General features: G+C 46.8%; 1 protein-coding gene and 1 pseudogene across 1 annotated transcript in view; both read left to right on the forward strand.

The window, feature by feature from the left end:
• Positions 1-27,016, forward strand: part of LOC146180978 (GTPase KRas-like) — a 39,049-nt gene extending 12,033 nt beyond the window's left edge. Inside the window, exons 4-9 of the mRNA XM_084576209.1 lie at positions 7,639-7,723; positions 14,101-14,203; positions 20,906-20,945; positions 23,449-23,609; positions 24,031-24,107; positions 25,673-27,016. Coding sequence (XP_084432335.1) covers positions 7,639-7,723; positions 14,101-14,203; positions 20,906-20,945; positions 23,449-23,609; positions 24,031-24,102 — 461 coding nt within the window. The 3' untranslated portion in view covers positions 24,103-24,107; positions 25,673-27,016. The remainder of the gene's footprint in view (positions 1-7,638; positions 7,724-14,100; positions 14,204-20,905; positions 20,946-23,448; positions 23,610-24,030; positions 24,108-25,672) is intronic.
• On the forward strand, positions 11-6,617 carry LOC146180979 (uncharacterized; annotated as a pseudogene).
• Positions 27,017-27,723: the final 707 nt, after the last annotated feature.

The raw sequence follows: 27,723 nt of genomic DNA on the forward strand, positions 1-27,723 counted from the left end.
GTGAGGAATGGCCTCTCCCTTGCAGCAGCACATGGTGGTGGGGAAAGTGCTGTTCCATGACTGTGGTATGTCTGGTCTATGCACGCAGTGTATTGTACAGGTAAGAACCTTCTGCAACAGCGGCCCAGCAGAAGCATCAGGAGTGTCTGCAGTGGTAAGGCACTCAATGGAAGTGGTTGGCACCCAGATGGAATGCAACCTTGAATGGTGTATAGCTGGAAAGTTTGTTGCCTCACCGAAATTTTTGGCTAGCTCCAACTGAAAATTCAGCTGGAATTGGAGAAAATGTGCGGTGTCAAAGCACAAAAACGGTGCCAACTGATGTACTTGAGCCTGGCTTAGCTTGCATTGCATTTTTTTATGCCTCGGGGAAGTGCATCAGTTTTCCAAAGATGCCTCACCAGAAAGGTGGCTGAGGGGCAGAAGGGCATGAAAATCTCTTTATTCCTTGGCTCCTAGTTTGAGAGTGCCTTCCTTAGGAATAGTCTTTGTTTAGTGCATGCAGGGTGTGCACAGGTCCTTCAAAACCTTGAAAACTCTTGAATTTGAAAATTTCGTTTTCAAGGCCCTTGAAAATCGTGGAATTTTTGCTGCTCCTTGAAAATCCTTGAATTCCTAGCATACTGCATGCAAATGGTTATTAATCAGAAAAAAATGCACTTAATATATTTGTATTTTCAATATCGTGTTTCAGTATCTGCATTTCAGGCGTAAAAGATCAGTTTGGGCTAATATAGCCAATGTTGCACAACGGTTAGCCACATTGGAGCCACTCGCTCTGAAGCCAGCTTGAGCTGATTCAATCCAATCCGGTTTTGGTGCTTTGTTACGGTTGTTGGCGGCATTTCTTTATGTCGTTTCTGTACCCGACTTGATGCAGCTGAAGCATCCGACTGAAAAGCAAATGCCTGGGAAAAGCAAATTTTAAGGCGTGCGGCTTCACAACGACGCTTACAAAGACTGGATTGCAGCAGATACGATGAGTAAGCACCGTGCAAGATGCAGGCTTTGCAGCGAGACGTTCGATATCACCACCATGGTCGAGTTGGCGTTAAAGAGCCATATGAAGAGTGCCAAGCATGCTGGTGTCATGAAGATTGCAGTCAACAGCTCGGTGCAAAAGTATTTAGTTCCAAGCACGAGCCAGCTATCAGCCGTCCCGCCTCCTTCGCAATCTGGAAAGCTAGACTATGCTTGCAAGGCACACGAGCTGGTGACGAATGCAGAGATTCTGTGGACTTTGAAGGTTGTCACATTGCATTTCTCCTGTCGGTCATCATCTGAAGCAGGCCAGCTATTCCAGCGTATGTTCCCGGACAGTGACGTGACCAAAGCATTTTCTTGCGGAGAGAAAAAATTTGCCTACGTGACGTGCCATGGTCTGAGGCCCTTCTTTTTATCGGCTTTGCAGCGGGGGATAAAAGATTGTGATTACTACGTGATACTCCTCGACGAGTCCACGAACGACTATCTCCAGCGGAAACAAATGGATGGTCACATCCGGTTTTAGAATTCATCTCACAAGGTGGCAATGAAGTACTATACCTCGGTGTTTCTGAGGCACTAGATATCCGAGGACATCCAAGGAAAGCTGCTGAGTGCGCTCGAGCCTTTCCTTCAGAAAATTCTTCAGATTTCAATGGGTGGTCCGAATGTTGACCTTAAGTTATTCAAGAATTTCCAGAAGCACCTGCATCAAGCATACCAAGTTCAATGTCTGGACATTGGGACCTGTGGCCTCCACACCATGCACAATGCCTACAGGGCAGCTGTTACAGCAAGTTGACTGTCTGCTCTCCAGTCCGAGCACACTTTTCCATGGTTATCCTGCAAGGAGGGAAGACTTCTTAGTTACTGGTCAGGAAATTTTTCCCCTGAACTGTTACTCACCGGTGGCTGGAGAATGTCCCTGTGATAAAGAGAGCCTTACTATCGTGGTGTGATGTTATGAAGTTTATTGCAACTGCAAGGAAGAAGGAAGTAAGCCCCCCAAAATGTGGATCATTTCACAACTTGTGTGAGTTTGCCAGTGATGTCTTGCTGCTAGCAAAGCTTCAATTTGCACTAGGTATGGCCATGACCCTCAAGCCATTTCTCACTGAGTGCCAAACGGATCAGCCCATGGTGTTCTTAGTAGTCAGGAAGCTACTGACGAAGTTTCTGAAGTGCTCGGCCTTGTCTTAAGCAAAAGGAGTCACTCGTCGACTGCTGTCGGTGGACATCGAAAGCACCCAAAACCACACTCCGCTTGAAAAGATGGACGTAGGCCATGCCGCTGAACAGACTGTCAAGAAAACTAAAGCAAGCCAGAAGAACTTGTTCCAGTTCCGCATGATATGCAAACACTTGATCAGTGTGACAAAGAAGGTGCTTGAGAGAGGCCCACTGAGATTCTCAATCATTAGGAGTTCGTCCTCTCTGAACCCACAACAAATGTGTACTAAACCAGGGGCCAGATCCTGCGACGGTTCCGTTCGGGAACTGGTTCCTTTCGCCGCTCCTAATTGGTTGCTGTGTCACGTCCGGCGTGACCCCCAAAACTTCCGGAGGCGGCTCCACGTTTTTCGCCTACGTCACGGAGCGGCACGAGGCGGGGCCACCGCTCCGAAAGGAACCTTTTTGCCGGCCGGCGCAGGAACCGCGACGAGTTGGTCTGCTTCGAGATGGAACTGCTCTGCGCTCGCTGTGGCGCCTCATGGCCGTATTCGGGCGCAGCTGCTTGAGTACGGCCGTGGTATCCTTTTTTTTTGTGTGTGTGTTTTTTTTGGGGCAGCACTTTGCGGATTTAGTAAACTGACGCAGTAAAAGAAAAAAGAAAAACGAGACAACGCCTTCTACATGTCTCAGGAGGTTTTGCAGCAACACTGGCTAAGGCTGCGTGCCGATCGCGAAGCGAAGTGGGGATGAAGGGGTATGCCGGGCTGCCGTCAGAAGCAAAGGTGCTCTGCGCGCTTCGATCGCTACTTTGCGATCGGAAGCTCTCGGCCAACAGCAGTGCGACCATTTCAATCCGGCAGTCGTAGAGACAAATAATTCGCGTCCGTAAGTGCGGGCTGAGTTTTCCCTTCTTCTACATCAGTGGAAGGGGAGCAGACGGTGGCTGACTGGGTCGAGTGCAGTGTGATTCCATGTGTCATCGGCTGCATCCTACATTGACAGCTATTCATGGAAAGGTCGCGCATACTCACGACGCTTGAGCGGCCGATAAGGCTACGGACGCTGCCCCGCTACATAGGCAGGCGCGGACGCGCCGGCGCGGTGCCGGTATCAAGCAGCTCGTTCGTACTCGCAACGGCGGCAGCAACTCCTCCGTCAAAGAGCTAGCGTGATTCGGACTGCATACTACGGGCGTTGTAGACATTGTTATTAGGATATTTGCCACTCTGTGCGAAAGGCAGAACTTACAAAAGCTTCACAGCGAGCGAAAAAGCAGACGACGACGCCGCGCGCGCAACATCATCTAGTGGCGAAGAAAGGTACTCATGAGCCAAGATAATTGCTTGGCAGTTGTTAACAGGATGCTTCTAAGAATATTTCAGTCTATTATTCACTAGTTTGCATTACTATGTAATTAGATTTATTTCGTGCTTAACACCACTTTGGTACAAGTATTTGGTACCAGAAAAAGCCACATGCTCGTGATGGACACGCCTGCGATCTGGGGCCATCGCTGATTGGCCGCTGTCTTTCCCGTCTTCGCCGTGAGGTGGCACCCGCTGCCTTGCTGACGTCAAATTGACCTCATCTTGAAAGAGAACGGTTCCCGAAAGGAACCTCTGCTGGATACGGCCCCAGATGAGTGCCTGGCCGACTTCAGAAGAGTGTTGGATGCCCTCATTACAGCAAGCAGAATGTCTGAGCACCAAAAAGACACTGTACTGGGGAAGTACACTGAGTTCCTGCAGGAAGAGATGCATAACCTGCGAATGTTTGAGAAGAACGTAAACAGGTTGGACGAGTTCTTGTCTGAGCTGATGAAGTTTAATTCATCATATGGGGAACTCTGGAAAGTTGTCAAGCTTTTGTTTGTGCTCAGCCACAGCAGGCCACTGTGGAGTGAGGGTTTAGAGTGAACCGCCAGGTTGCCGTAGAAAACCTGAAGGACCTCTCGTATATTTCGCAACGTATTGTATGCGATGCTGTAGACAAGGCAGGGGGCGTTCTTAACGTCCCTATTACGAAAAACCTAAGGACTGCTGTATCAGCTGTCCGGCAGCAGTATGCTGCCCACCTGGAGGCAGTAAAAAAGAAGCGGTGTGGTGACGCCAGGGAATCAGAGGCGCTGCATCGACAAAGAGATTGATGCGATGAAAAAAAAAGAAGAAAAAAAAAGCTCGAAGCAACAATGGATGACCTCCAGGCTTCAGCAGATACGTATGCTGAAAAGGCAGAGGCATCTAATTATCTGAAGTACAGTGTCAGATCCGATAGTCTGAGGAAGGCTGCACGAAGCAAGACTGAGGAACTGTATAGCCTCAACGAGGAGATTCAGGAAAAGCGGCAGGAGCTTCCCTGAAGTTGCCATTAGCAGTTTTGCAGAGTGGATTGCTCTTCGACATTGGTGCAATGCATTGCAGGGGGTTTGGAGACGGAACATTTTTTAATTATGTTGGCTTAGTGCAATACTGGCTTTATTATGTTGGCTTAGTGCAATACAAGCTATTCCTTGAAATGTTTCTTTTTCGATTTTGTTCAGTAAAATTGGTACCTGATATTGAAAACTTGCTACATGTAGCATTGTGAGAGTCCTTGAAAATACTCCAACTGGACCTTGAAATTCCTTGAATATCCTTGAATTTGTCCGTTTTGAATCTGCACGAACCCCATGCATGAATAGCTATGAAACAGCATGCACAGGAAGAAAGATGAACGCAGTGCTGTTAGTGTTTTAGGCGTGCTGTACTCAGTAGCCAGGCCATCTCTCTTGAAGTCTCAGCCCTATTAACAAAAATGCTTGGGGAGGGGGCCCGTTTGTTGCACTGTGCATGTTTTTGTTTGCGGCTCCTCCCAGACAAGCTGTGTTGCTGGTGAGCAGACACTTTAATTTTCAGAAACCTTGTGCGAAGCTGCAGTCTTTGTTTTAGTGGCAGTATGCATCTACTTATGCACAGTGCCGCTCCAGTCTTGGCTTCGTTCCACTTAATGTGTGTTCCGCAAAGAATGCATGTCAACAGGTGGGCTTGTTATCTCAGAGGAAGAGAGGCTTCTTTGTTTAAGGGATCACCAAACTGTGGTTTTTGCGTAGTGGTGGACATTGAACATTGATTGACCTTGTGAGATTTAGCCTGTCAAGTAACGACACGTCTCTTTCTCTCGTGTTTCAAAAACCATGGTCTTGCCAACTTGAGCGCACCTGGCTCTGGAGCAGCAACTGTTATTTGCACTGAGAGGTATTCCGCGTGTGCACAATCCCCAAAGAAAATACAAATATGAAGCCTCAAATGTGGTACTCTCACTGTGCATGCAGTTTCCAGGAAAGTTTCTATTAACATGTGTAAGTCTGCACGCACTGCACTCCATTGCTGCTTGGCAGTAGAGGAGGGCTGGCAGTAACCACATTGACAAAATGTCATGTCTCTAATAACTAGCATAATGGTGTTCCACCCTTGTGCCAAATAGGGTAAAATCTTATCAATTCCAACTCATTGGGACTGCGAGAAGTAGTTGAATAAGCCAGCACAGACAGTTTAGCTAAGCTGGCCAAATGCAGAGTGCTTGTGCAAGCAAATCAAGTTTCCTTTCAGTTTGCGGCTAACGTTTTAAGGTCGGGCAGAGATCGGCGCAATTGGTGACTGGGGACCTTGGTGGTAACGCAATATAATATTTTGGGCCGCTTGACACACCTTGAGGGGGCAATGCAATGATGGTCATTAAACACTGAAGGAATCCGATCAAGACTGCATGCAGTGCACAGTGCAATAGTGACAGGTAAAAATGTGGGGCAATCAGATGCAGCAAAAGTAGTGAAGCTCCTTGCTCGGATACCACAAGAATTATTTGGGTTCGAATCCACTTTGTTAGGTTTGTTTTGTTCTTTTTGGGAAGGTCAAAGGTCAAGGCTGCCTGCATAGCTTCTGGTTTTCAGGTTTACCACGTAATTCATGGTTTCACACTAAAAATGGGGCCTAGGCAAAAATTTTATTCCGAGATATTGCTACAGATACCCACTGCTTTCTTTCGCCACCACACTTAGTTCTGTATTTTCCTGCGACCTGGTACCATGGCAAGCACGAAACTTGCAGCACTAAATTATAAACTTGCTTTGCTGCCCAGCAGATGTCAAAAGTGTGCTGCATCCTGCCTTCCACATTCGAGTGCAGCTGAAATGGCTTGTGGCAAATCTGCTCGACCATATAGCTACAGATAGCATGGTGCATACGTGACCCCGAGATTCTTATTGGAAGTTCCGATTGTACTGCCTACCCTTCTTTTTAGGGAGCAACTGCCAGCATGAATGAGTCGGAGATACAGTGCGCAATTTGAATACCCTATAGCATAGCATGTTTGGAAACAAATTACCTTTTCTTATGTGAATAAGCCCCTTTGTGGTTTTTTTTTTTTTTTTTTTTAAAAAAAGTTTAGTATTTGCTGTGCTTAATATACAGTAAAACCTCATTGATGCGGTCTTAATAAAATGGGGGGGGGAGGGGATGTGTTATCCTGGACAACATGTGATCTGAAGTGCCTGATTTAGAAAAATTGAATTCATTAATGACGTACAAAGTCATTTATCATTCACAACACTTCCACAACACAAGTGTGAATTAGCAAGTATTGACACCAAGTATGAACTGCATCTTTTTTTCTTTAGATTTCACAGAATTCAGTTCGTATTTGCGTCGTCCTAATTGCGGAAGTGATTTAGTAACAAATCCGATTCGTAGAAGGCAATGGCAAGCCAGGATCATTTCCTTAGATGCTTCCAGATGCTTCGCCCCCTTACACCAGTGACTTGCGGAGAAGCGATTGCAATGGCTTACAGTCACCACGCTTTTGCTCATGCTGTGTCTCCAGACCAGACCCCACTCATATGCAAGTGAATAGTTTTAGTTCTCATATACTTCACCCCTATGCCTGTAAGGTATCTCAAAGAAGCCACCACGTTTCTCCTCATGGAGTCGTGCTTCCACGGGAACGGATGCCTTGTATGTTGGCTCATTCACTTTCTTTGAGGCTTTGCCCCATTGCACCTAGGCACTGCAGGAAAACAGCTTGGGATAACGTGCAGTGCATTTCTGTAATGAAATTGTTTCTTTAAAAAATGGGAGGGGCGGGGGGAGATGTGTTATCCGGGACAGCATGTGATCTGAAGTGCCTGATTTTGAAAAATTAAACTTTTTAATGATCTACAAAGTCATTTATCATTGACACTTTCACAACACAAGTGTAAATTAGCAAATATTGACACCAAGTATGAGCTCTAGCTTTGTTCGGTTACTAGACTCAATTTTTTTTCTGATGGAGCTTTCTTTAGTCAGTTCCTTGACCAGGGCAGAGGTTCATAGACTGTGTGTTCAGTCACAAGGGTCCAAGGAACAAATGTATGTTATCAGCTGCATGTGCGGAGGCCAGTGTTGTGCGTGACAGGAGGTTGGTCTAGTAGCTGTGTAAGCTTGAGTGAGTGCTCCCTTTTCACAGAGGACTCGTACAGGAAGCAGGTGGTTATCGATGGGGAGACGTGCCTCCTGGACATCCTGGACACTGCAGGCCAAGAAGAATACAGGTCAGTGCATTGCTCCGCTTGAAGGGCAACAACCTCAGGGAAAGCATGTGGCTTCTCACCCGCACTCGTGGGAGGTCGTCGCGAAGATTTTAAGTTCCCTTTCACATCCGGTTCTGCCAAGGAGCCCAGCTGTGCCTGGAGCTACAGTGTAGCAAAGGTTTAACATACAGCTGGGCACACAGCGCCTTTTGTGCTGTGAGGGGATGAAAAACAGTGCCTCGCTAGCGGTGATGGTGGTCCCCCCACCTTGAATACTGAGCGCCACTTTCTTTTATGTAACTTGTGCCTCAGGAAGTGTACATTCCATGACAGTGTTTTGAGCTGGCCTAGACTGGGATGTGCTAGGGCCACAGAAGCGCTTAGTCCTGCGTATGTCTCCTTTCTTCGTCCTGTGTTTTTTCACGCTGAAAATATGCATTCGTTGTACCATGACCAACTAGCCAGTCTTTCTGTGTTAACAAGAAACACTTCTTGTCATGCAAAATGCAGGCAAACCGGGAAAGGGAATATGCTGCCCACTGTGCTGTGTGGGGTGTTAGGTATCTGGCTGGACCATTTCATTCACAAATGCCGCACTGGTGGCTCAACCTGGAGGATAAATTCTGGGACTAGTGAAATCATATGTGCATTACTTTTCACTGTGCGGCCCTGTAGGCCACAATCGATGGTAAGATTATCTGCTCACTTGTTCTACCAGCTGCTTGATTTATTTAGTGAAATTAGCGTTAGAAATTTTAGGCTGTTCCAGGGTGTCTAGCAGCCGGGAAAACCGGGAATTGTCAGGGAAATTTCATGCACCGGGAAAAATCGAGGAAATGTCAGGGAAACCATCAAAAATTTCGCCAAGTCAGGAAAAATGGCACGATATATTCTGCAGTGCATTTTCATTTTAAGCTGGCACACAGCAAGCTTCTTATTCGTGCAGATTCTTTCTTTTTTTCTTTTTTTCGGTTGAGCGCGTGGAGCCGACGCACGATATATCAGTTTGACGCTAGCGCATGGTTGAGCTGCCACAATAGAAGAACCAATACACACGTGTGTTAGGTACTCAATAAAATATGCGGAAGCACTGCGTGGGAGTATTACACTACAAAAAGCAGGAATAATCGCGCCGGCAGCGGCCAGCGCAAAAGCAATCTGCGAGCTTAGCTACAGCTGAGGTTCACTGTAACATTGTTGACCGCTCACGTCTTCGCGATCTCGCCGCAGGTTCTGCGCTTCGTGTGCGCGATAAAATTGCTTAGCACTTTCATGTCCAGTCACGAACTCTGTACCGGCATCGCATTATGCGCTAACGCGGAGGCGAAACTCGCGTTTGTTCGTGGACTTTCCCGACAGAACGGACTTTGCGCCAACCACACTGTGTGCCAGCTCCACCATAGAGTAGTACGCGGCGGCGTCAACTCGAAGCTTGTGTACTGTGATCCGGGATGCAATTCACGCTATAATTTGAACCTGCGGTGTCATCATTAGGCAGCATGGTTGATGTTCTCTGCACATCTATAAAAAAAAAAAGTCTGGCACTGGCTGTAACTCGACTGACCCGACTGCACGCTTGTGGCTGACGTCTTCTGGTTTTTGTTCCTCGCCCATTTCTTACGGCTTCCCGTTGCGTGCACGGTTATAATCTGTTTTCCATCATCTCGGTCGCAAAGAAAAACTCTGCACAAAGCGATGCATCGAGAAACACGAGCGCAAACGGAGATACGCATGAAGTGGTGGCCACGGCGGTTGGATATTGTGGAAGCAAAATGCAAGGTGTTGTACTACGCAATGTCAGTGCACATTAAACAACCCTATATGGTCGAAATAGTTTGGAGCGCTTCACTACCCTTGCAGCCAGAGTTGGTTTGGTTGTCAGACTTTCATGCTAGAAAGTAACAACAAAAATTAAAATGTGTGAATGCCTACACTGAGCACGTATCGTAACTCAAGTAGCAAGCGCCAAGGCAGAGAAAATAGTGAGCACACACGTAAGGCTCACTAACAACTACCATATTTAATCGCATAATGCTCGCACCCCCCACATCGCCTATTGAAAATTGGAATTTTTTTTTCCTCTCATAATCATCGTACCAACAACACTACTGCCGCAAGAGTCAACTACTAGGGAGCCTACATGTTGTGCCGCGGCAGTCAACTAGATGTGGCGAGTGCCATCTTCATGTGCTACTGAAACTAGCTGGCCCAGTTAGGTGTGTGCGCTTCCAGCAGGTGCTACCGGACCGACAATGACACAAAGGCTGACTACCCCGCTATCAACAGTGAACTCTGCTCCTTTTTTGACACCTTCCTACTACTTCATCTGGAATGCTGCATGGAAACTGGTCCATTTTTAAAAATAAAATATCTGAGTTAATGAACAAATATGCCTCTTTACGAACTGTCTGCACCAAGATAAATCACCGTGGTATAATACCTATCTTAATAGGTTATCAAACAAGAAGAAATGCTTATTCTGAGCAGCGAAACATTCTTCAAAACTAACACATTGGCTTGCGTATAATAAAGCTACAGATATATATTTTGATGCCTTGAAGTCAGCCAAATCATCTTTTTTCAAATGTACACTTCCTAATCTATTGAAAACGAACCCCAAGAGATTTTGGAACACCGTACGAGGGAATTCTAATAAGTTAGAATATCATTACTCACAAGCTCAGGGGAAGCAGTGCCTTTCCATTTGTGTGCCATTATGCTTAACAATATATTCACTTAATCATTCTCATCGCCTAAGATTCCTGATTCATCTCGTGGATCCCATCATATTCGGTATAATCAGCATCAAAGCTGTAATAAACAAACTAAAACCTAAAGCATCATGTGGGGTAGACGAAATCAAAATTAATTTCTTACAGAATACTCTGGAATATTTTTCTATGATACTACAATGTATTTTTCACAATCGTATAACTCCGCTATTATGCCACACGACTGAAAAATTGTCAAAGTAATACCCATTCACAAAACTGGACCAACACACGAACCCCATAACTACAGGCCCATTTTCCTCACAACAGTACCATGCAAAATTATGGAACATATAATATTCACAAACCTAGTTTATTTTCTTGAAAATGAGTTTTTCACAGTTGCGCAGCATGGATTCTGTAAACATTTTTCGCGTGACACCAGCTCATCTCATTCACTAATGATTTGCATGCCAATTTGGACTCTGGTTTTTTTACTGACTGCATATTCCTAGATTTTCAAAAGCATTTGACAAAGTTAGCCACGCACTCCTTCATAAACTGAGCATTCAAAAAAGTATACCCTGCCGTAATTGATTGGATCCGTGCTTTTCTGGCACCACGTGCTCAGTTTGTAACTACTAATGATGCTAACTCACTTTCAGCCCCAGTTGACTCCGGTGTTCTGCAAGGCACAGTGCTTGGCCCCTTATTATTCTTAATTTATATTAGCGACTTGCCTGCTCATGTTTCATGAAAAATTTGTCTGTTTGCTGACGACTGTGTATTACATCACAAAAAAATCTAATCACTGGGATATTACGACCATTCAGAAGGACCTTAACATTAATGAGTGGTGTCGCACATGGCACATAGAATTAAGCATTAAGAAATTGAAGTGTATGCGGATATCTCGCACTAACATAACATGTCCAACATACTTGATTAATAACATGCCATTAAAAAGCGTAACTTCTTACCAGTATCTGGGGGTTCATATTGCTAGAAATCTATCCTGGGAAAACACATATTGATCTTATAACCTCTAATGCTAGTCGAACACTGGGATATATTTGTTGAAATTTCACACTAAAACTATTGTATTATACACAACTTAAATTCGTCCGCAACTTGAATATACGTCATCAGTTTGGGACTCAGGGCATGTCAACCTCATCCTAAACAATTGCCAAAGGACTTTCAGTGTTACTAATATGAAATCATTTCTACACCACTCGCCGTTATTTTTTATTCATCTGCAGAAAAATATCTTGCCTATGTCTCTTTCAGAAAATATATTATTACAATTCATACTTGCGTGCCCTTTGGGTTCTACCACCACCCTATATTTCATCTCTCCTAAACCACCACCAAAACGTGAATATTCCTCATAGTAGCATCGTAAGCTATTTTTATTCGTTTCTTCCCCAAACTAGCAATGATGGAAACAACTTACCTGCGTCACTTACAAGCATTACCAGCACTGATAATTTTAAAATGGCCATCCAAGGTTTTATTTTGTAAACTAATGTAACAAATGAATTACTATGTGCAGTAACATTGTTTGGTTACTTACATTGTATTTTATACTATTTTGCTCGTGCTACCATGGGGCATCCTCGAGGCGCTGCAGATGAAGTTATGTGATGTTAGGAAGATAATGAGAGACCGGAAAGCGTGACGTGATATGGTCCATAGGGTCACGAAGAGTCTGACACGAGTGAACGACTGAACTGAACTGACCATGTGAAACTCGGGACAATAATAATATAATATTTTCTTGTAGCTTTGATCTTTCTGTATGCCTTTTTGTTGTTTTTGTATCTCTATGCTTTATATTTGTATTCGTTTTTGTGTTATTTGTCTTGTTCTTTGCCCCTCCCCTCTATAATGTACTGTGTACCTTGAGGGTATAATGCAGTCACCAACCGATATTTCGGACGCCCAAATTTTTTGGACCTGCCTGAAAATCCGGACCTTGCCATGGCACTGCCACAAAACACCGGCCAAAATTTCAGTCATTTGAAATCCTTCTCGTTCGATTTTCCGGACTTTTTTGTTTCATTCGCAACGCAAGAGGTATCGAAATTGCAAAAACGTGCAATTTTGCTTTTCTGGCCGCTGCCATTTTGGTTTTCAGCAACCTCGAACCCACATGTCATATTGTCCGCTGACATGCCATAGGAACCTCGCATACCTGGTGTAGCCTCGATAGCAGGCACTGCTTGCCACACCATCCCGCCACAGCTCTGCCGTGCTGCCGTGATGCACAGTCCTCATTCGCCGCGGTCGCCATTCATGTGTGGTGCGTGGTGCTGTTTACATCGCCACGTCAATTACAGGCAGTTAGCACTTGCACGCTGCAGGAGCCGTTCTCATGGAAGTAACGCTGGAGCAGTTTGCTAACGCTGACAGCAAGATCGAGCTCTGTGCTGAACTCACTGACGCTGAAATTGTTTGCCAGGTGCTTGCAAGTGATGACTCTGGCTCCTCACTGTCGGAGCCAGAGGCTGTGCTGCCAACTAGCAGTGAACTAACCCGAGCTCTGATGGTGCTTTTGGCTGTGTACAGCGAGAACGTCACTCTTGCTGACTTGCAAGCCGACTTACTTGTACGGCAACTTAGCACCCCGCAGAGGCATATTGACCACTTTTTCAAGCGACTCTCTAAATAAACTGACGTTTTTTGCGTGAATTCGTTTTTTCAGACTGCCCGATTTTCCGGACGCTATCTTGGCCCCTTGAGCGTCCGAAAAATCGTTCGGCGTCTGTAAATAAATAAACAATTATCTGCGGCCAAGAGTAAGAGTCACATCACACACAAATTGTAAGGACATGCACTGCACCATTGTCATTTGTGTGCTGGGCCCTGGATGTGTCAAATCCTTTGCTGATAATGAAACTGAAGGGTAATGAAACTAATGCAGGATTCACCATGCTTTCTGATTTCCATAGCTTCAAGCGTTTCTCTGGTTAAAGCTGACCGGCAGAAAGAAATATGGCCAGGAGCATGTCAGTTGTGATTATCAGTCCAAGTCTTCCAACTGATTTGGAATGTGAAATACTTTCTTGGCCTGAAAATGTTCAGTCTATTTGGCTGGAATATTTGCAAAGAAGTTGATAATTGATTTTATTTGGGAGCCAGTTGCAAAACATGTTTAAAAAAAAGAGACATTCATCTGTCATCATGTTCACCAGAAAGGCTGTGAATAAAACCTTGCAAGAAATTTGCAGCTAAAAAGACCCTTGTTCATTGTTCTCTGCAAGTAACATGTGAAAAAAGTTGAAATATGCATTTTCTGATGACGCAAAGTTGTTTGTTACCATTCAAAAATTTCTCCGCAGATGCACGAGACTACTGAGTCGGGTCAGTGTGCATGGCACCTGACCAGACTCCTTGGAGGAATGGTTTCTCCTATCACCCACTGGAATGGAGCAGCGGGGAAGGATTACCTTAAAATAATTGATAGCCTTAGGCAGGAAGTGAGACCTTTCTCCCAGATCAGGAATTCCCTTGAGGTTTGTGGATGGGTAGCGATTAGAGAAGGAACTGGAGGAATGCTCCCGTGATTGCAAGACCACACTGTTGTTTTCATGTAACTACGATTTGTGTCAAAAGTTGAGGTTGAGTTCACAGCAGCAGCGGCCGGAATGTTTATGCCGCGCGTGGCCCCTTTGTGTGTTGCAGTGCCATGAGGGACCAGTACATGCGGACGGGTGAGGGCTTCCTTCTCGTCTTTGCAGTGAACAACGGCAAGTCGTTCGAGGACATCAGCATGTACAGAGAGCAGGTGGGTGGTCTTTGCTGCTTGGAAACATCCCGGGAATTTTATCTTTGTTTCTTTGCGTCTGCGTGAGTGTGTGACCACACTCATACCAAAATATGGTTGAACAGTGCTCTCATAATAAAGTGGGTATTGAGAATTCCATCAGTTTACATGGGGGATCTGTCGCACGGTGGTTTTGGCATTCAAAGTTTCCAGAAAATCTAGAGTTTGTTGCTGCCCTAAACTTGTTGCTCTAAATTGTGGCCCCTAAACAGTGCTACCTTGACATGTTTGATGTCATCCTTGTCACATACAGGGACATCCACATTTGGTAGGTGTCATACAATTTCTGTACATAAACTGATGGCTAAATGGAGCCCACATGTCTTTCACAGGCAACACAATTACTTCTTTTTTCTGGGATGAAAGGCAAACTGCTTTGGGCTGTCAGTACTGTCGTCTCGGGCACGAGCCAAACAGCTGCCGGATGAAGAAACTAAAGAGTCAACTTAGTGGGCGAGTTAACTATTTTATTTGGTGCTTTAGCTGGAAGACTTTTTGAATGGCATATTTAAGGAACTTGTGTACAGATTGAGCCAAGCTGTTGGTCGCTTCTCCTTTGATCAGCAAGAGGTTTTGGCCACCCTTTACACAAATTGCACTGGCAGGTAACGCCAGTTTTTCATCAACTGCAGAAAGGCCAGTGTTAAATTGTTTCTCGGGCACTGTAACGTGCTGCTTTGTGCACGTTAATGCTTGCTCTAAATGGGCCTGTAGCTAGCCCAGAGGAAAGCCTCGCACTTTTGTGCTGCCATGCGAGGCCACCCTTAACATGTATTCAATTCTGATGCAGGCCACATTGATCTCTTAGGCTATCCAAGGAATGAAAAAAATAAAGGCTGCATAATGGTGGGTTCATAAAAAGCTGCAAATCAGCTTTAAAGTCTCTTGCCACATTGCTGCTGTTGAAAGGGGAATCGTAAGGGTGCCTTCAGTGAAATAAATTGTGGGCACATTTTTCACTGTTAGGGAACCAGCCAACCTCTGTGAGGTTTCTTTTTCAAAGCCTAAAGGAGTACAGTCGAGCCCACTTATAACGGCCCCACTTAAGACGAACTTTCGCTTATAACGAACGAAACCGGAGCGACCGCCAAAATATACATTACTTCAATGGCACAAGATCGCACGTATAACGAACGTCCATGAGCGCTGCGATCGGTTACAGCGAACGGACGGCGTATAACGATGGGCTCCCATCCCTTTTGGTCTGTTTTCGCAATCCTCCTCGCAAGCGAGCTACCCTTTGCTCGCCGACGCGCGCTGCCTACAAGTGTCAGCGCGTGGTGTGGCCTCCAAGGCCACGCTGCTGCCCCTCCTCGCAACTCCGCTCCCCTCTCCTCTCGCCATTCCCTCGTCTTCGCCTGTCTCCACGGCGCCGGCCGCCGGCATAGTCTTCGAAGTTTCGTCGTTTCGTTTCCTGGCTGTTCCATTGAGCGGCCGTGCCAGGGGCGCGGGGCGCCAGAGGGCAGGCCTCTCCATACGCTAGCGGTTGTACTGTTTGCACGGGCAGACTGAATGCGCAGCGCACGCATTCAGTGGCCAGTGTGCGCGCTCCTTCGCCATCCTCCCAGTCCTGCATATGTCTCCTTTGTTTGTCCTGTGTTTTTTCGCGTGATTGCGCGCCGCGCAATCACTCACGTTAATTCCACGCGGTCGTTGTAATGGAGGCAGAGGATTGGGATTTTTTTTGCCCTTTGACCCTTTTTTTTTTTTCATTTACACTACCCCCACTTGATCTTTTCCAACAAGAAAGCACCTGTTTGCTCTGGAAGCAAAATGCGATGAATATCGATAGGACGTCCCGTCCATATTTAACACAAGAAATCGCTCTCTACGCGTTGGTCAGAATTACGTCTGCCGTGGGCGCAAGTCGTAACGAGGCGCGATGATCGAAATTCCGAGTCTGGCCTCTCGCTGCAGCTGCCCGCTGGTTGAGGAGAGCACCCTCCTCAGGCCATGCAGCGGGGCTCGGATTGCGGTGCGCTTTGTGTAAAGTCTAGCTCTGCCATCTTCACTTGCAGCTCTGTCTCCCTTCGGCGTGTGCCAGACACAGCAATCGTGGCATTGTTGCGAACTTGAAGTTCTACCCGTTCGACAACGTCACCGTACACATCACTAGGTAGCGAAATGACACAACTTGAAGCAAGTCTTAAGGCCGCTCGCATGCTTAGCTATGCACACATTGTGTGATATAGCTAGTCTCAGCTTGGCGTATGACCAACCTCGAAGGACTCGTGTGTATCCTTCGCATGGGGAAAAAGGGCTGTGCAAGGTGCTATCGGAGTACAGTCGGCAGGGATTCAACGCGCTCACAGCAATACAAGCTCTCTAGCTCCCACACAGGCAGCAATACCAGCATGCCCTTATATGCACTGCTCGGCTCCCAGAGCCCGTCGAACACTATTCGACAAAAATAAAAAGAAAAAGGATCCTACCATTTCTTCCTAAAGCTCCCTTAAGGCTGACTAGGCTCCCTGCTGGATCGATGCAATTAAAACGACCCCGCCGGGGTGGCGCAGCGGTTACGGCGCTCGACTACTGTTCCCAAGGACGCGGGATCGAATCCCGGCCCCGGCGACAGTTTTTCGATGGAGGCGAAAAGCAAGGTGCCTGTGTGCTGTGCGATGTCAGTGCACCTTAAAGATCCCCAGGTGGTCGAAATTTCCGCAGTCCTCCACTGGCGTCTCTCATAGCCTGAGTTGCTTTGGGACGTTAAACCCCACAAATCAACAAACCAACCAGCAATTAAAACGATCACCACTTACACCCAGTGAAGCCAGGTAATCCGTCTCTTCTCTGAGGCTGCCTGCTGCGAGCTATCGCAACGAACCAGCTAACGGGCGCGGCATAACGGATAGTAATGTTACTTCTGATGCCATCAACGTGCGCACACAAAAATGCATACGCTACAACGCTGTCCGTCCTCCTATAGAGAATGGTAAGATCAAAACACTACGAGAGAATGTCCATCACACCAGCTGTCACTCTGCCCGTCACTCTGCTGTAGAACGGGGGAGTCATGCGACTTCTGATTCTCGCAGAAAATTACAAAATCACAGTGGCTAGCGTCAGCTCTTGAGCTCTCGCAATATTAACTTAAGGTGGTTTTACTTAGTTGCTGTTGTGCAATCACCACTGCAGTATTGAAAGGTACTGAAACTCAGTCCTGCTCACTGCCATGGCTAGTCTGTGTCTGTAGTCGGATACATGCAAGCACTCAATTTGTCACACCTCAGGCCATACGTTAGCACACCAAGAATATGGGAGTTATTCTCGCAAGAATGCGCCACGGGGGTGCTAGACACTACAGTCTTCATCTAGCCCCGGCGTGCCAGCCCTAGCAGACGGAGCTGAGACCCCTAACCCGCGGTGCGAGAAGTCGCCACTGTGGCGGGTTCAGACCAGAGAAGACAAATATCGAGTTATGTACTCAATAGAGTTTATTGTGCTCGAGTACACAGTAAGGCACAACACTCAAATACAACCGCCGTAGCGAGCGAACGTCCCGCTCACGTACGGGGGTGGAATAAACCACCTAATGGGGAGCACACTCAAGGAGGTGAGAGGAAGAGTGCTCACATGGCGCGGCTTCGCGCTCACAGCCCGTTGCAGAAAGTGCCTACGGTGACTGGGCGATTCTTGGTGACGGCGGTGGTCCCCTCGGCGGAAATCACTAACAGCGAACGTGCGCGCTCATCTGCTGAAGAGCCCTGAGCGAGCTGCGGCAGACACGCTCCTCAACTCGGAACAGGAGAGGAGGCTTCCCGAGTAGGCTAGGAGGAGAGAAGGAAACCCGCACGGTGTCGCCGCGGGAGCCTGGGAGGTTGTGACTGGTGGCCAGTGTGCTCTCCTCAGCCGACCTTCTTAACAGCACGCGTAATCACGCATGTTAATTACGTGCAGTTGTTATAATGGGGGAGGAGATTGTGAATCCCCACACTCTTCACTGAAGTGGCGGTTGCCATCGTTCTGGAACGGAACGGCAGCGGCAACAGGCCTCAAACACAGTCGACAGGGCAGCAGGCGCTAATTTTAATGATTCGCATGCTGTCACCGTCTCATCACAAACAATTGGGACAAAGAAATCATGCGTGGAGTCAGTGCAGCCATCGCAGCCACGGGACAGCAGTGGCAGTCATTTGACAGCAAAATACAAGCAGTCTCGCCGCCGTGACAATGATGATGATATAGCCTCTCCCTTTGAAGCACGTAGTCACAGGCGTCACCTAGCCACTGCTCGCATGATCTGCTATCATCGCCACCACATTTCGTGCCCTCCAGCTCTTCTTTTTTTCTTTTTGCTGCTGTGTTTCGTTTTTGCTGAGCAGCGCGTAAACCGACTCGCCTCGCATAAGTTTCCCGTTGCGCGCCGTGGATGTACATCCATGCTGTATCGCACGGTAACGCAGGAAAGTCTGTAGCCCTCATCCTCGAAGTTCTCCGAGTTAACCGATGTGCAGTAAATGCCTCCAAGTGTCTGCCGCCATTGAACTATATGCAGTCTTGCCGGGACTGCGCAGTGAGTCCAAGTTAACCGAATTTCCGAGTTAATGAGATCCGGATAAACAAGGTTTTACTGTATCAAGGTCAACCGTCGCGACTTGTTCCCTACGTGGAGTTTTCAAATACATGCACTTTAATGGGGGCGACGTCGTGGAGTTTTCAAATACATGCACTTTAATGGGGGCGACGTCGGGGAATTGAAAAACTTCGTACTATAGAGGAATTCGCTACATGGAGGTTCGTTACATGGGTTTAAGTGGGGAGGCTACTTTTGAATACCAACTTTTTTGTTTCTTGAGATAATCGAATGAAATTTTCAGGGTAGACTCATGGCACATCCATTTGAATAACTGCAAAGTTTCATGGAGCTGCGCACATTGGTACTCAAGTTACAGAAGTGTATCAGAATGGTTCACATGGGTTCCTTGTACCATTCCTGGTGAACTTGCAAAATATGTTGTCACTATGAAATTCATTATGAAGGTTCCTGAATAGGTACCACAGGGCAAGACAGAGCCCTTTTTAATTTCCCTGCTGAAAATTTTAGCAGTGCATTGAGGCTTGTGCCACTAATTGGACTTGCATTAGCCTAATTTTGATTGTTTATTATAAATTCCAGACTCAATATTTTGAAAAAATGAGCATGTCTTGCCCTCAGAAGTTTATTCAGGCACATAATAAAAAAAAGAACGGTGGGAATCTGATTAGCGATTCCAGAGATACTGCGGGAATAAGCAACCATACCATGAAAAAAATTCATTCTGAGAAAATGGCCCTTGAAGTTTAAAACAGCATTTTCAAGTCTACAGTTTGTTTTTCACTGCAGCACGTTGTGCCTACACCTCGTCGATTCCCTCGGAAAGTGCATTTTCATGCGAACAGTGGATGACACTGACGACGCGTTATTGCTTGCGATGACAGACTCTATACGGGAGGCCAATATCAGTCGCGCGATTCCCCGCATTCTCACGGAGCGCGCGCTTTGTCCAATCACAGCCAGAATTCGAGACTCGGGAAGCTCAACAATCTTTGTGAGGCCCCCAATCACAAGCGAGCCATGCTTCTGCTACGCCGCGGATGCCGCTGGCGAAGGCAACATGGAAAAGGGCAAGCATTCACAAACAAAACAAGACCAAGATGGCGGCGCTTGGTTCAACGGCATAGAAATGGCGCGCGCGCGAAGTTTGGGAATTTTTGCCGTTCGACTCTGGTGCTGCCGTGCCCAGTTGCATATTTAATTTAAAGCAGTTCCACGATGAATTAGGCGTTTATAATTATTGAAAAGGTAGTTTATAACGTATACAGCCGAGATATGTATTTTTTGAAAAGCCGACTTTTTCGCGATTTTTCGACTTTCGAAGCCTGCGTCCCCCCTTAACTGTACTCGTCTCCACTTCAGATCACATATTTCGGGGATATACGCTACAAGCTTGACCTCCAGCTCTGGGAAACGTCCCTACTGTATCCCTTGGAAGCCTCTTCGTTTGGCATCACAGTTGAAAATAGCTTAGCGGTTTCTTAAGCATAAATGATAGCCGCTTTCTTGAATGCTGCAGTGAACGAGTGCCGAATGCTTTTCGGACTGACTGGTGAGCTCATGCCGAAGCATGTGGTCGACAGTCCCACCGTGTCGCGTGACCAGTTACGGCTGACGTGCAAAAAGCGAACGTCCCCGCTTTTGGAATAGTGGCTTTTCTGTATACTGTCAACGCTCCCATAGGTGCAGCCTGTACTGAGCAGTAAAAGAAAAAATATTCTCAAAAAACGCACATCAAGTTAAGAAAATGCTTTCTTTTTTTTTCGTTATTATTGGCTCCACTTGTCGACTCCACAGTGCTTCCGGGAAGCACTGCGGTCATGCTGCCCCCGGCAGTTTGGTGTTGCATTTTGCTGTAAACAGGAAGCGCGACAACTTGAAGCGGGATTGGAGAGGGAAAAAGTAGACGAACACTCTGTGTATGCCTTCTTTTTTTCTTCGAGTGTAGTGCTAAATTCTTCACACTGTGTGCTTTAGTTTCCTCGAAGACCGAACTGACGTGGTTTGACTGTAGCAGGATCACTTTGTGTAGGGTGGATGAAAGGGGGTCCCTTTGCTTGCAGTCATAGTGAGTGCCTTGTTTATGCTACTGTGTAATTCACCTCCCTGCCTCTCTTTCAATCCAGATCAAGCGAGTGAAAGATGCTGACGACGTGCCCATGGTCTGTGAGTAGTACCTTCACTGTGGCTCTCTTGGAGGGAGGGATAAGAGGGGTGGCCCGGGAGTGGATTTACGCCAGGGGGCTTTGATTCGGAGCAGTGCCACTTGAAGCAGCGCTTGTGATTCATATTCCACCAGGGCTTCTCGTACGTCTCAGAAGCAGAGTACTGTAAAATTTCAAGCAAGCGCCTCCTCTCACATGCTGAAATTACCAGAAAAATTGGCAGAGGCACTTTTCTAGAACTGGGAATGTAAGATGACAATTTCCTGAAAAAAAAAAATAAAATTGAACACGCTGCACCTGTTGGGCAGAGCAAGTTTGAGCATGATGATGATTATCGCCATCTCGTTTCAAAGGGGGCGCTTCTAATATCTATCCGTCCATCCACACCCTGCTTGTTTGTAATATTTGAGATTGGATTGGATTCTGGGACTGGAAGCTGGCAGTGCTGTCTCTGTGAGGTGCATTATGGTAGCGAGGGGGATGCTTTCCTGGAACGATGCGGAAATGTGAAATTAGCAGGAAAGTTGTGAGTGGAGTGCATGCTAGGAATTTTACGACAGTATGGAAAGAGCAACATTTTCTGGTTCTGGAGCTATGCTTTGGAGAGCACTGCATACTTCATGGTGGCTTGGGCAATAAACAGAAGTTAGTTGCTAAAGAACAAGATTTCGTGGGGACTCCTGTAGCACTATACAGTCGAACCCGGATATATCGAACTCGAAGGAGACATAATTAGATATACAGGAATTGGCTTGAGACGGCACGTGCGATTGTGAAAAATGATACTGTATTTGTTGCGTAATCAACCCACTCACATTATGAACCCACCCCCCACTTTTTATTAAGAAAAAAAACATTCGGTGGCACATCCCTCCGTTTAGACCGTCGAATCCACTGCTCATTTTTTGGCAGCACGGCAAGATACTACGCAGCGCATCAGGGCATGTTTATCTTTTGACTGTACTTTTGATAAATCCTGCCGTGCCAGGGAGCGAACTTGGCAGAGTGCCCGTGATGGCTTGATTGCACAAGCCTGGTTCAATTTATCGTGCTGCGGCTTGGGGCGGGCATAGTCCACTGCCACAAAATCATTGAAAAGCGTGATAGCTGCAAATGCCGTTTGAAGCGAACAATACTAAAAGTCGATGTCATGATGCTGACCGCATGCTTTCGTTGATTCATAGATGTAAGAATGGACGACTCGCAAAAAAAGCAAAAAAAAAAAAAAAAAAAACACCTGTCGCCTTTTAATGTCCACAGCCTCCATAGCTTACGCTGCGCCGCACGTTCAGCATGACAAGTAAGGACTTTCGCGAAAGAAAAAAAAAAGGATTGCTGCTTCTTAACATCCCCATATGCTACGCCGCACGGTCAGCACGACAAGGATGAACGACTCCCACAAAATAAAGAAAAGAACTGCCACTTCTTAGGGTCCACAGCCGCCATAGGTTATGCACATTCAGCACGATGACACGAGACGCTCATCACACATCAGCCACAGCACGCAAAGCGTTCACAACACACAGTGGAGAAAGTGCCTGCTACGGACTGAGCTCACGCATGATAATAGCTTTGTGCAAATGTTAATGTATATATTCTGTAGATCTATTTCTTTTATGCTTGCGAGTGCGCTCTTCCACTGCTGTTGTGATCAGCTGCTGGACTATATACGCCGGCAGAGGTCGCAGGGTGGCTCTCAAGCTGCAACAATGCAGCTTTTTGCCTTGCGCCCTCTCTCCTTTGTTACTCATGTAACCTTGTGAGAGTTAATAAAGATATCATTCATTCATTCATTTAATGCGTGCTGCTGCGAGCAAAGACCGGGAAAGAGAGGAAGGGGAGAGAGAAAGCTCTGCAGAAAAGAGTCGGTACACCCTAGCGTTTAACTTTATTGCATTGCTCCCCTCCCCCTAACACCACGGCTGCGAAGACCGGGAAAGAGAGAGGAAGGGGAGAGAGAAAGCTCTGCAGAAAAGTCTGTACACCCTAGCGTCTCACTTTATTGCATTGTTCCCCTCCCCCTGACACCACGGCTGCATTGGTTTCCTCTTGTTCCTTCACGCACGTGGCTTGCAAGCGTCATGTGCTGGCGTGCGACAGCGATCACCGCAGATGCGAGCGTGTTTCGGGAAAGGGTGCGGCGCTGCCCTCGACCAGCCATCGCCGAATGTGTGCCCTCATTCCTTCCGCACGTGGCTTGAAAACGTCCCGCAGCAAACGGCCGAGAGTGATGCGATCGTCTTTGGGGAAGGCGCACCGTCCAATGCATGATGCAGAGTTTCATATATCGAACGACCGATGAAATGGAGTTCGAAATACGACGCAGCTTTCCAATACGTTAAGATGAGATTTTCAAGGGGACATTTCGTGAGTTCAATATAACCAAAATTCGAATTATCCGGGTTCGACTGTATTGCACTTAGCTCACCAGTGCACACAGTGGTGGCAGTTTCTGGGGTGATGTCATGTACTGGCTCAGAGCGGGTGATGTGCCTCTCTCACAGTGGTGGGCAACAAGTGTGACCTACCCACCCGAGCGGTAGACATGAAGCAGGCCGGGGAGGTTGCACGCAACTATGCCATCCCTTTCATCGAGACCAGTGCCAAGACCAGGATGGGCGTGGACGACGCCTTCTACACCCTGGTACGAGAGATCCGCAAGGATGTGAGTGCTGGCTCTACTTCTTCTTTCTGGCCAAGTGGATCGGTGTAGCCTAGGTCCTCCGCTGCTATCTGGCGGCCAAAGTTGTTGGTAACACTATGGAAGGAGAGCGCTTCATGTGGCCCTTGCTGCAATGTAGATATTTCTGCAGCAGCAGGTATGAATGTTGTTTTCATGTGTATTCTTGTGAAACATGTGACATTATATAGTAAGCAGGGTAAGAGCTGTGCAGTAGCCCTCGTCAAGGCTGCCAGATTGCCAAGACTGCTATTGTCATTCTAATAAGCAAACAAAAGCAAGGCAAAATAAGCTTGTATGCTTGGGATTTCTCGGACGCTCCCTGTGTGCCTCATGGGCGCCTAGTTGGTGTCCTACCTCTTGTGTCTTGGTGCCACTTCATGTGCGTGCACTGTTTCTTGTGCAGCGCGAGTGGAAAGGCAAGGACAAGAAGCGACATCGCAAGGAAGGCCGCAAGAAACGCTGCTTCATTTTATAGGGCAGGTGAGCGTGCCTGTTTTGTTTGCTACAGTTGAGGCCACGAGCGAACACTGGACAAAATTTATCTGAAGGAAGTCACACTCAGAATGTTTTTATCTGCATGAAATCTGCCACCAAGCTGCCATGAGGAGCAGCCTGTAAGGCCATGGTCCCAACCGTTATATCAAGCTATGTATATGGGTAAGCAAATAATGCGCGTTTACCTTGTTGCCTGCTTGCTACCAGCAGCCAGAGTCATGCCCCTATGTTTCGGCCGCAGCACTAACATTGATGCCGGATTTCCTGCAGAACAGGGCCTTTAACGCTATCATGTTGAAATGCCAAATAGTCCTGAGGTACAATTACTGCATTTAACAAAAAAGAACTCATCCGAGTTGACCAGATGGAGGGGAGAGCTGATGCTGTGCCGCAGACCTGACCTGTTCAGCATTGATGGCCGCTGTTTTGTGCACCGTGGACATAAGAAAACAAACAAAGGCAACTCTAAAAAATTAAAATGTGCTCCTCGCATCTGTTGATAATTTCATTGTGCTCTATATTTTGTACTTTTCGTTTAATCCAGTTCATGTGTGTTCTGTTGCTGACTGCCAATTTCAGAGGTTCGTGGGCCCCGGTCAAGCTGTTTCTATTAGCTTCTAGCCCTTGAACCTCTCCAGGATGTATCTCTTGTTCTGGAAAAATAAAGAAAATTGAATTGAACTGAAACTAAAGCTTTTAACCCTTTTAGCATCGAAAAAAAAATTTACCCACAGTATCACATTTTTTAATTGCTTACCTTAAACAAAATTGTGAAACTCCAGATAAATAGGCGAAAAATGTATAAGGAAATTGTTACAGCCGCAGCATCAACGAAAATAAATGAGAGAGCAATGACACACAGTGAGTGTCAATAAGCTGAGAGGCTGCCATCAAAGATCAAAATCAGCCTTCACGAGCCTCGACTATTGTCCTAACAAAGTTAGAGATCGACCTTCGTGTTTCTGTTGCTATCTTGCAGAGGAAACAAAACCATGACTGAGTCACCACAAACCATGTGTGTCGCCGAAGGTCACAATCAGTTTTCTTTTTTTTGGTGCGAGATGGTAGCGTAAACAATTCTGCATCCGTTCTTGCAAGTCCTTGACGGTGCTCACGGACCTCCGCTAACGCCCCAACAAAGATAGAGGTTGAATTTGGCACGTCTGTTGCGATCGCATGAAAAAACCGACACTGTGAGGGCGCGATGCTGCAAACAGCACACAACACAAGTTACAGTCAGTTTTCTTCCCTCCACAAAATGGCAGCACCTCCCAGTAAGTGCATCTCTTCAAAAGGGGGTGAAATTTCAAATGCATGCTCAACTCTGTACGCGTACAGCAAAAGCCCTGCGGGACGGAATGCGGCCACAGTGCCCATGTGGCAAAAACACTCTGTTAAAATGCATTGCAGATATAAACCAGCCAACCAAAACATTGAGAAATGTATAAATCAACGAAAAATTGGGATCTATCGCTAGTTTACTGTATTTCATTGTGCATTGCGTGACTGAGCCTGCAGCAAAGTTGAATTTGGTGTTTCACGGGTTGCAGGAGGGCACCTAGGAGGACTTTGTCAGACTGTTCACGCCATGCCAAGGGGAGGAGGGTAGCCCAGAGAGGGGAACGAAAGAAAGCCGTGCCCAACAACTCTTGACAGTGCGGCGGTGGATTTTGCGGGGATCGAAGGTGCGACACAAGCTGCCTGCTTGCTGGACTGGCCCAGTCGAGTGCAACGTGTTTTGCCGTGTTTCTCTCTCGGCAACCTTGTTCTTGTTTTCTTTGTGCCGTGTTTTGTGTAGATGTGTTGTCCACATTGTGGGTGTCCAATAACAAAAAGCGGCGGCTGGTGAGTGTTTTTTTAATTGGAAGATGTTGCTGCAACCTTCTTGGCTCCCCCTTCTTGCCCTGTTGTGTCTACAAGGTTTTTTACCCAAGTTTTGTTGGCATGGATCGTCACAGGCATGCATGTCAGGGTTCCTCGCTTGAGTGCCAGTGCTTTCTCTGCCTCACTGGTCGTCATGCTACGCACAGTTGTGGCTGGGAGCAGGTGACGTGATGTTCCAAGCTGCCTGCTGACACTCTCCTCTCGATGCAAAACCCTGCTCCTGTGGCCAAGACGTACCAACGAGACGACACTGGATGCAAGACGCCAACTCTCGCACCTGCGTGCACAAGGGGATGTGGGAACTCTGGCAGGTGTTTTCTTGCAGACATCTGCTGTGTGAAAACTTTGGTTTTGATTCCTCAACTTCATTAATGGCGTTAGTGTTTTATGTCCTAGTAATGTAGCCTACTGTTTGTTCCCAATGTTACGGTTCTCCTTGTAATTTTCTTTTGCCATGGTGTGACAGCGTTGCGTGTTACTACTCTGGCCGAGCCAAGCCTAACTGATTCATGGTTCAAAGCAAATCATCTGTGGATGGCCTCTCTGGGCAAGAGTTTGGGAAAGATGTGCATGGAGCTTTCTTCTTCTTCCACATCCCATGCAGTCTGCTTTTCCCCGGCCACCTGCGCACCACCTTCTCATTTCTCATTGTATTTTCACAATACCTCTCAATGCAGAACTGTTTTTTGCAAATACAGGATGAGCGGTAGACGTTGTCACAGCTGTCACGAGAGGGATGCAGTGTTGCCAAAATAGCCAGCAGTGTGTGTGTGCGTGTGTGTGTGGAAAGCGGAGGCATGCTGTGCATGTTGCTAGGTTTTATTACCTCACGCTTTGGTTTCACTGCTGCCCAACTTATTCATTGCTGTTGTCTGTTGGTGGGCAGTCGCCAAGTTCTTAGGACCCATTGAATGTGGGTGTGACACTCCCTCATTGTTTCATGCTCTTGGAATTGAAGAAGAGTTGTACAACGCAAGCCTCACTTGTATAAAAACTGTTTTTTAACACCAGCCTCTGCCCCATGTTTCCCATGCTGTGTCTTGTGGTTCTATTGCATGCTCGGCTCCTGCTCCTTTGGGAGTCTCCTTTGAGACTCTCCTTTGCGATTGCTCATTTCTGGCTGTCACGCTTTTTCTTAAACAAATACAGACCTTTGTAGTGAGGCTGCTTCTTGCGACCTAAGCAAAGGAGTGTCAGCCAAGCGTTTGTCATGTAGATGATGGGTTGTGAACAAGTCTGATGGTCTGTTTTTGAAGATAGATATTTGCCACGGTAGTGGTTTGTTATAAAAATATTCTGAAGGAAAGTTCAGGCCACACTGCAGCAAAATAGGAGGTGCATTTCTTGGGGTGTCTACCAACCGGAAATTCTCGGGCATTTTTGGTAATCTGGAAGAACTAATGGAAAACCCCGGGAATTTGTGTGCATATCAGTTCAAATTAGTTGCACTTATATTTAATGGTGACACTCACTAAGTAAGTCACTGACATTCTAATGGAAATCAAGAAGAAATGGGCATGGGCAGGACATGTAGCGCGAAGAAAAGATAACCGACGGTCGCTTGGGCAACAAACTAGATTCCAAGGGAAGGAAAGCGTAGCAGGGGGCAGCAGAAAATTCGGTGGGCGGATGAGGTTAAGAAGTTCGCAGGGGTCAAGTGGATGCAGCTTGCACAGGACCAGGTTAATTTGAGGAATATGGGAGAGGCCTTCGCCCT

Source organism: Amblyomma maculatum, chromosome 8 (assembly GCF_055883805.1).
Source record: "Amblyomma maculatum isolate TAMU_Amacu chromosome 8, ASM5588380v1, whole genome shotgun sequence".
In the NCBI taxonomy this organism is placed as follows: Eukaryota; Metazoa; Arthropoda; class Arachnida; order Ixodida; family Ixodidae; genus Amblyomma; species Amblyomma maculatum.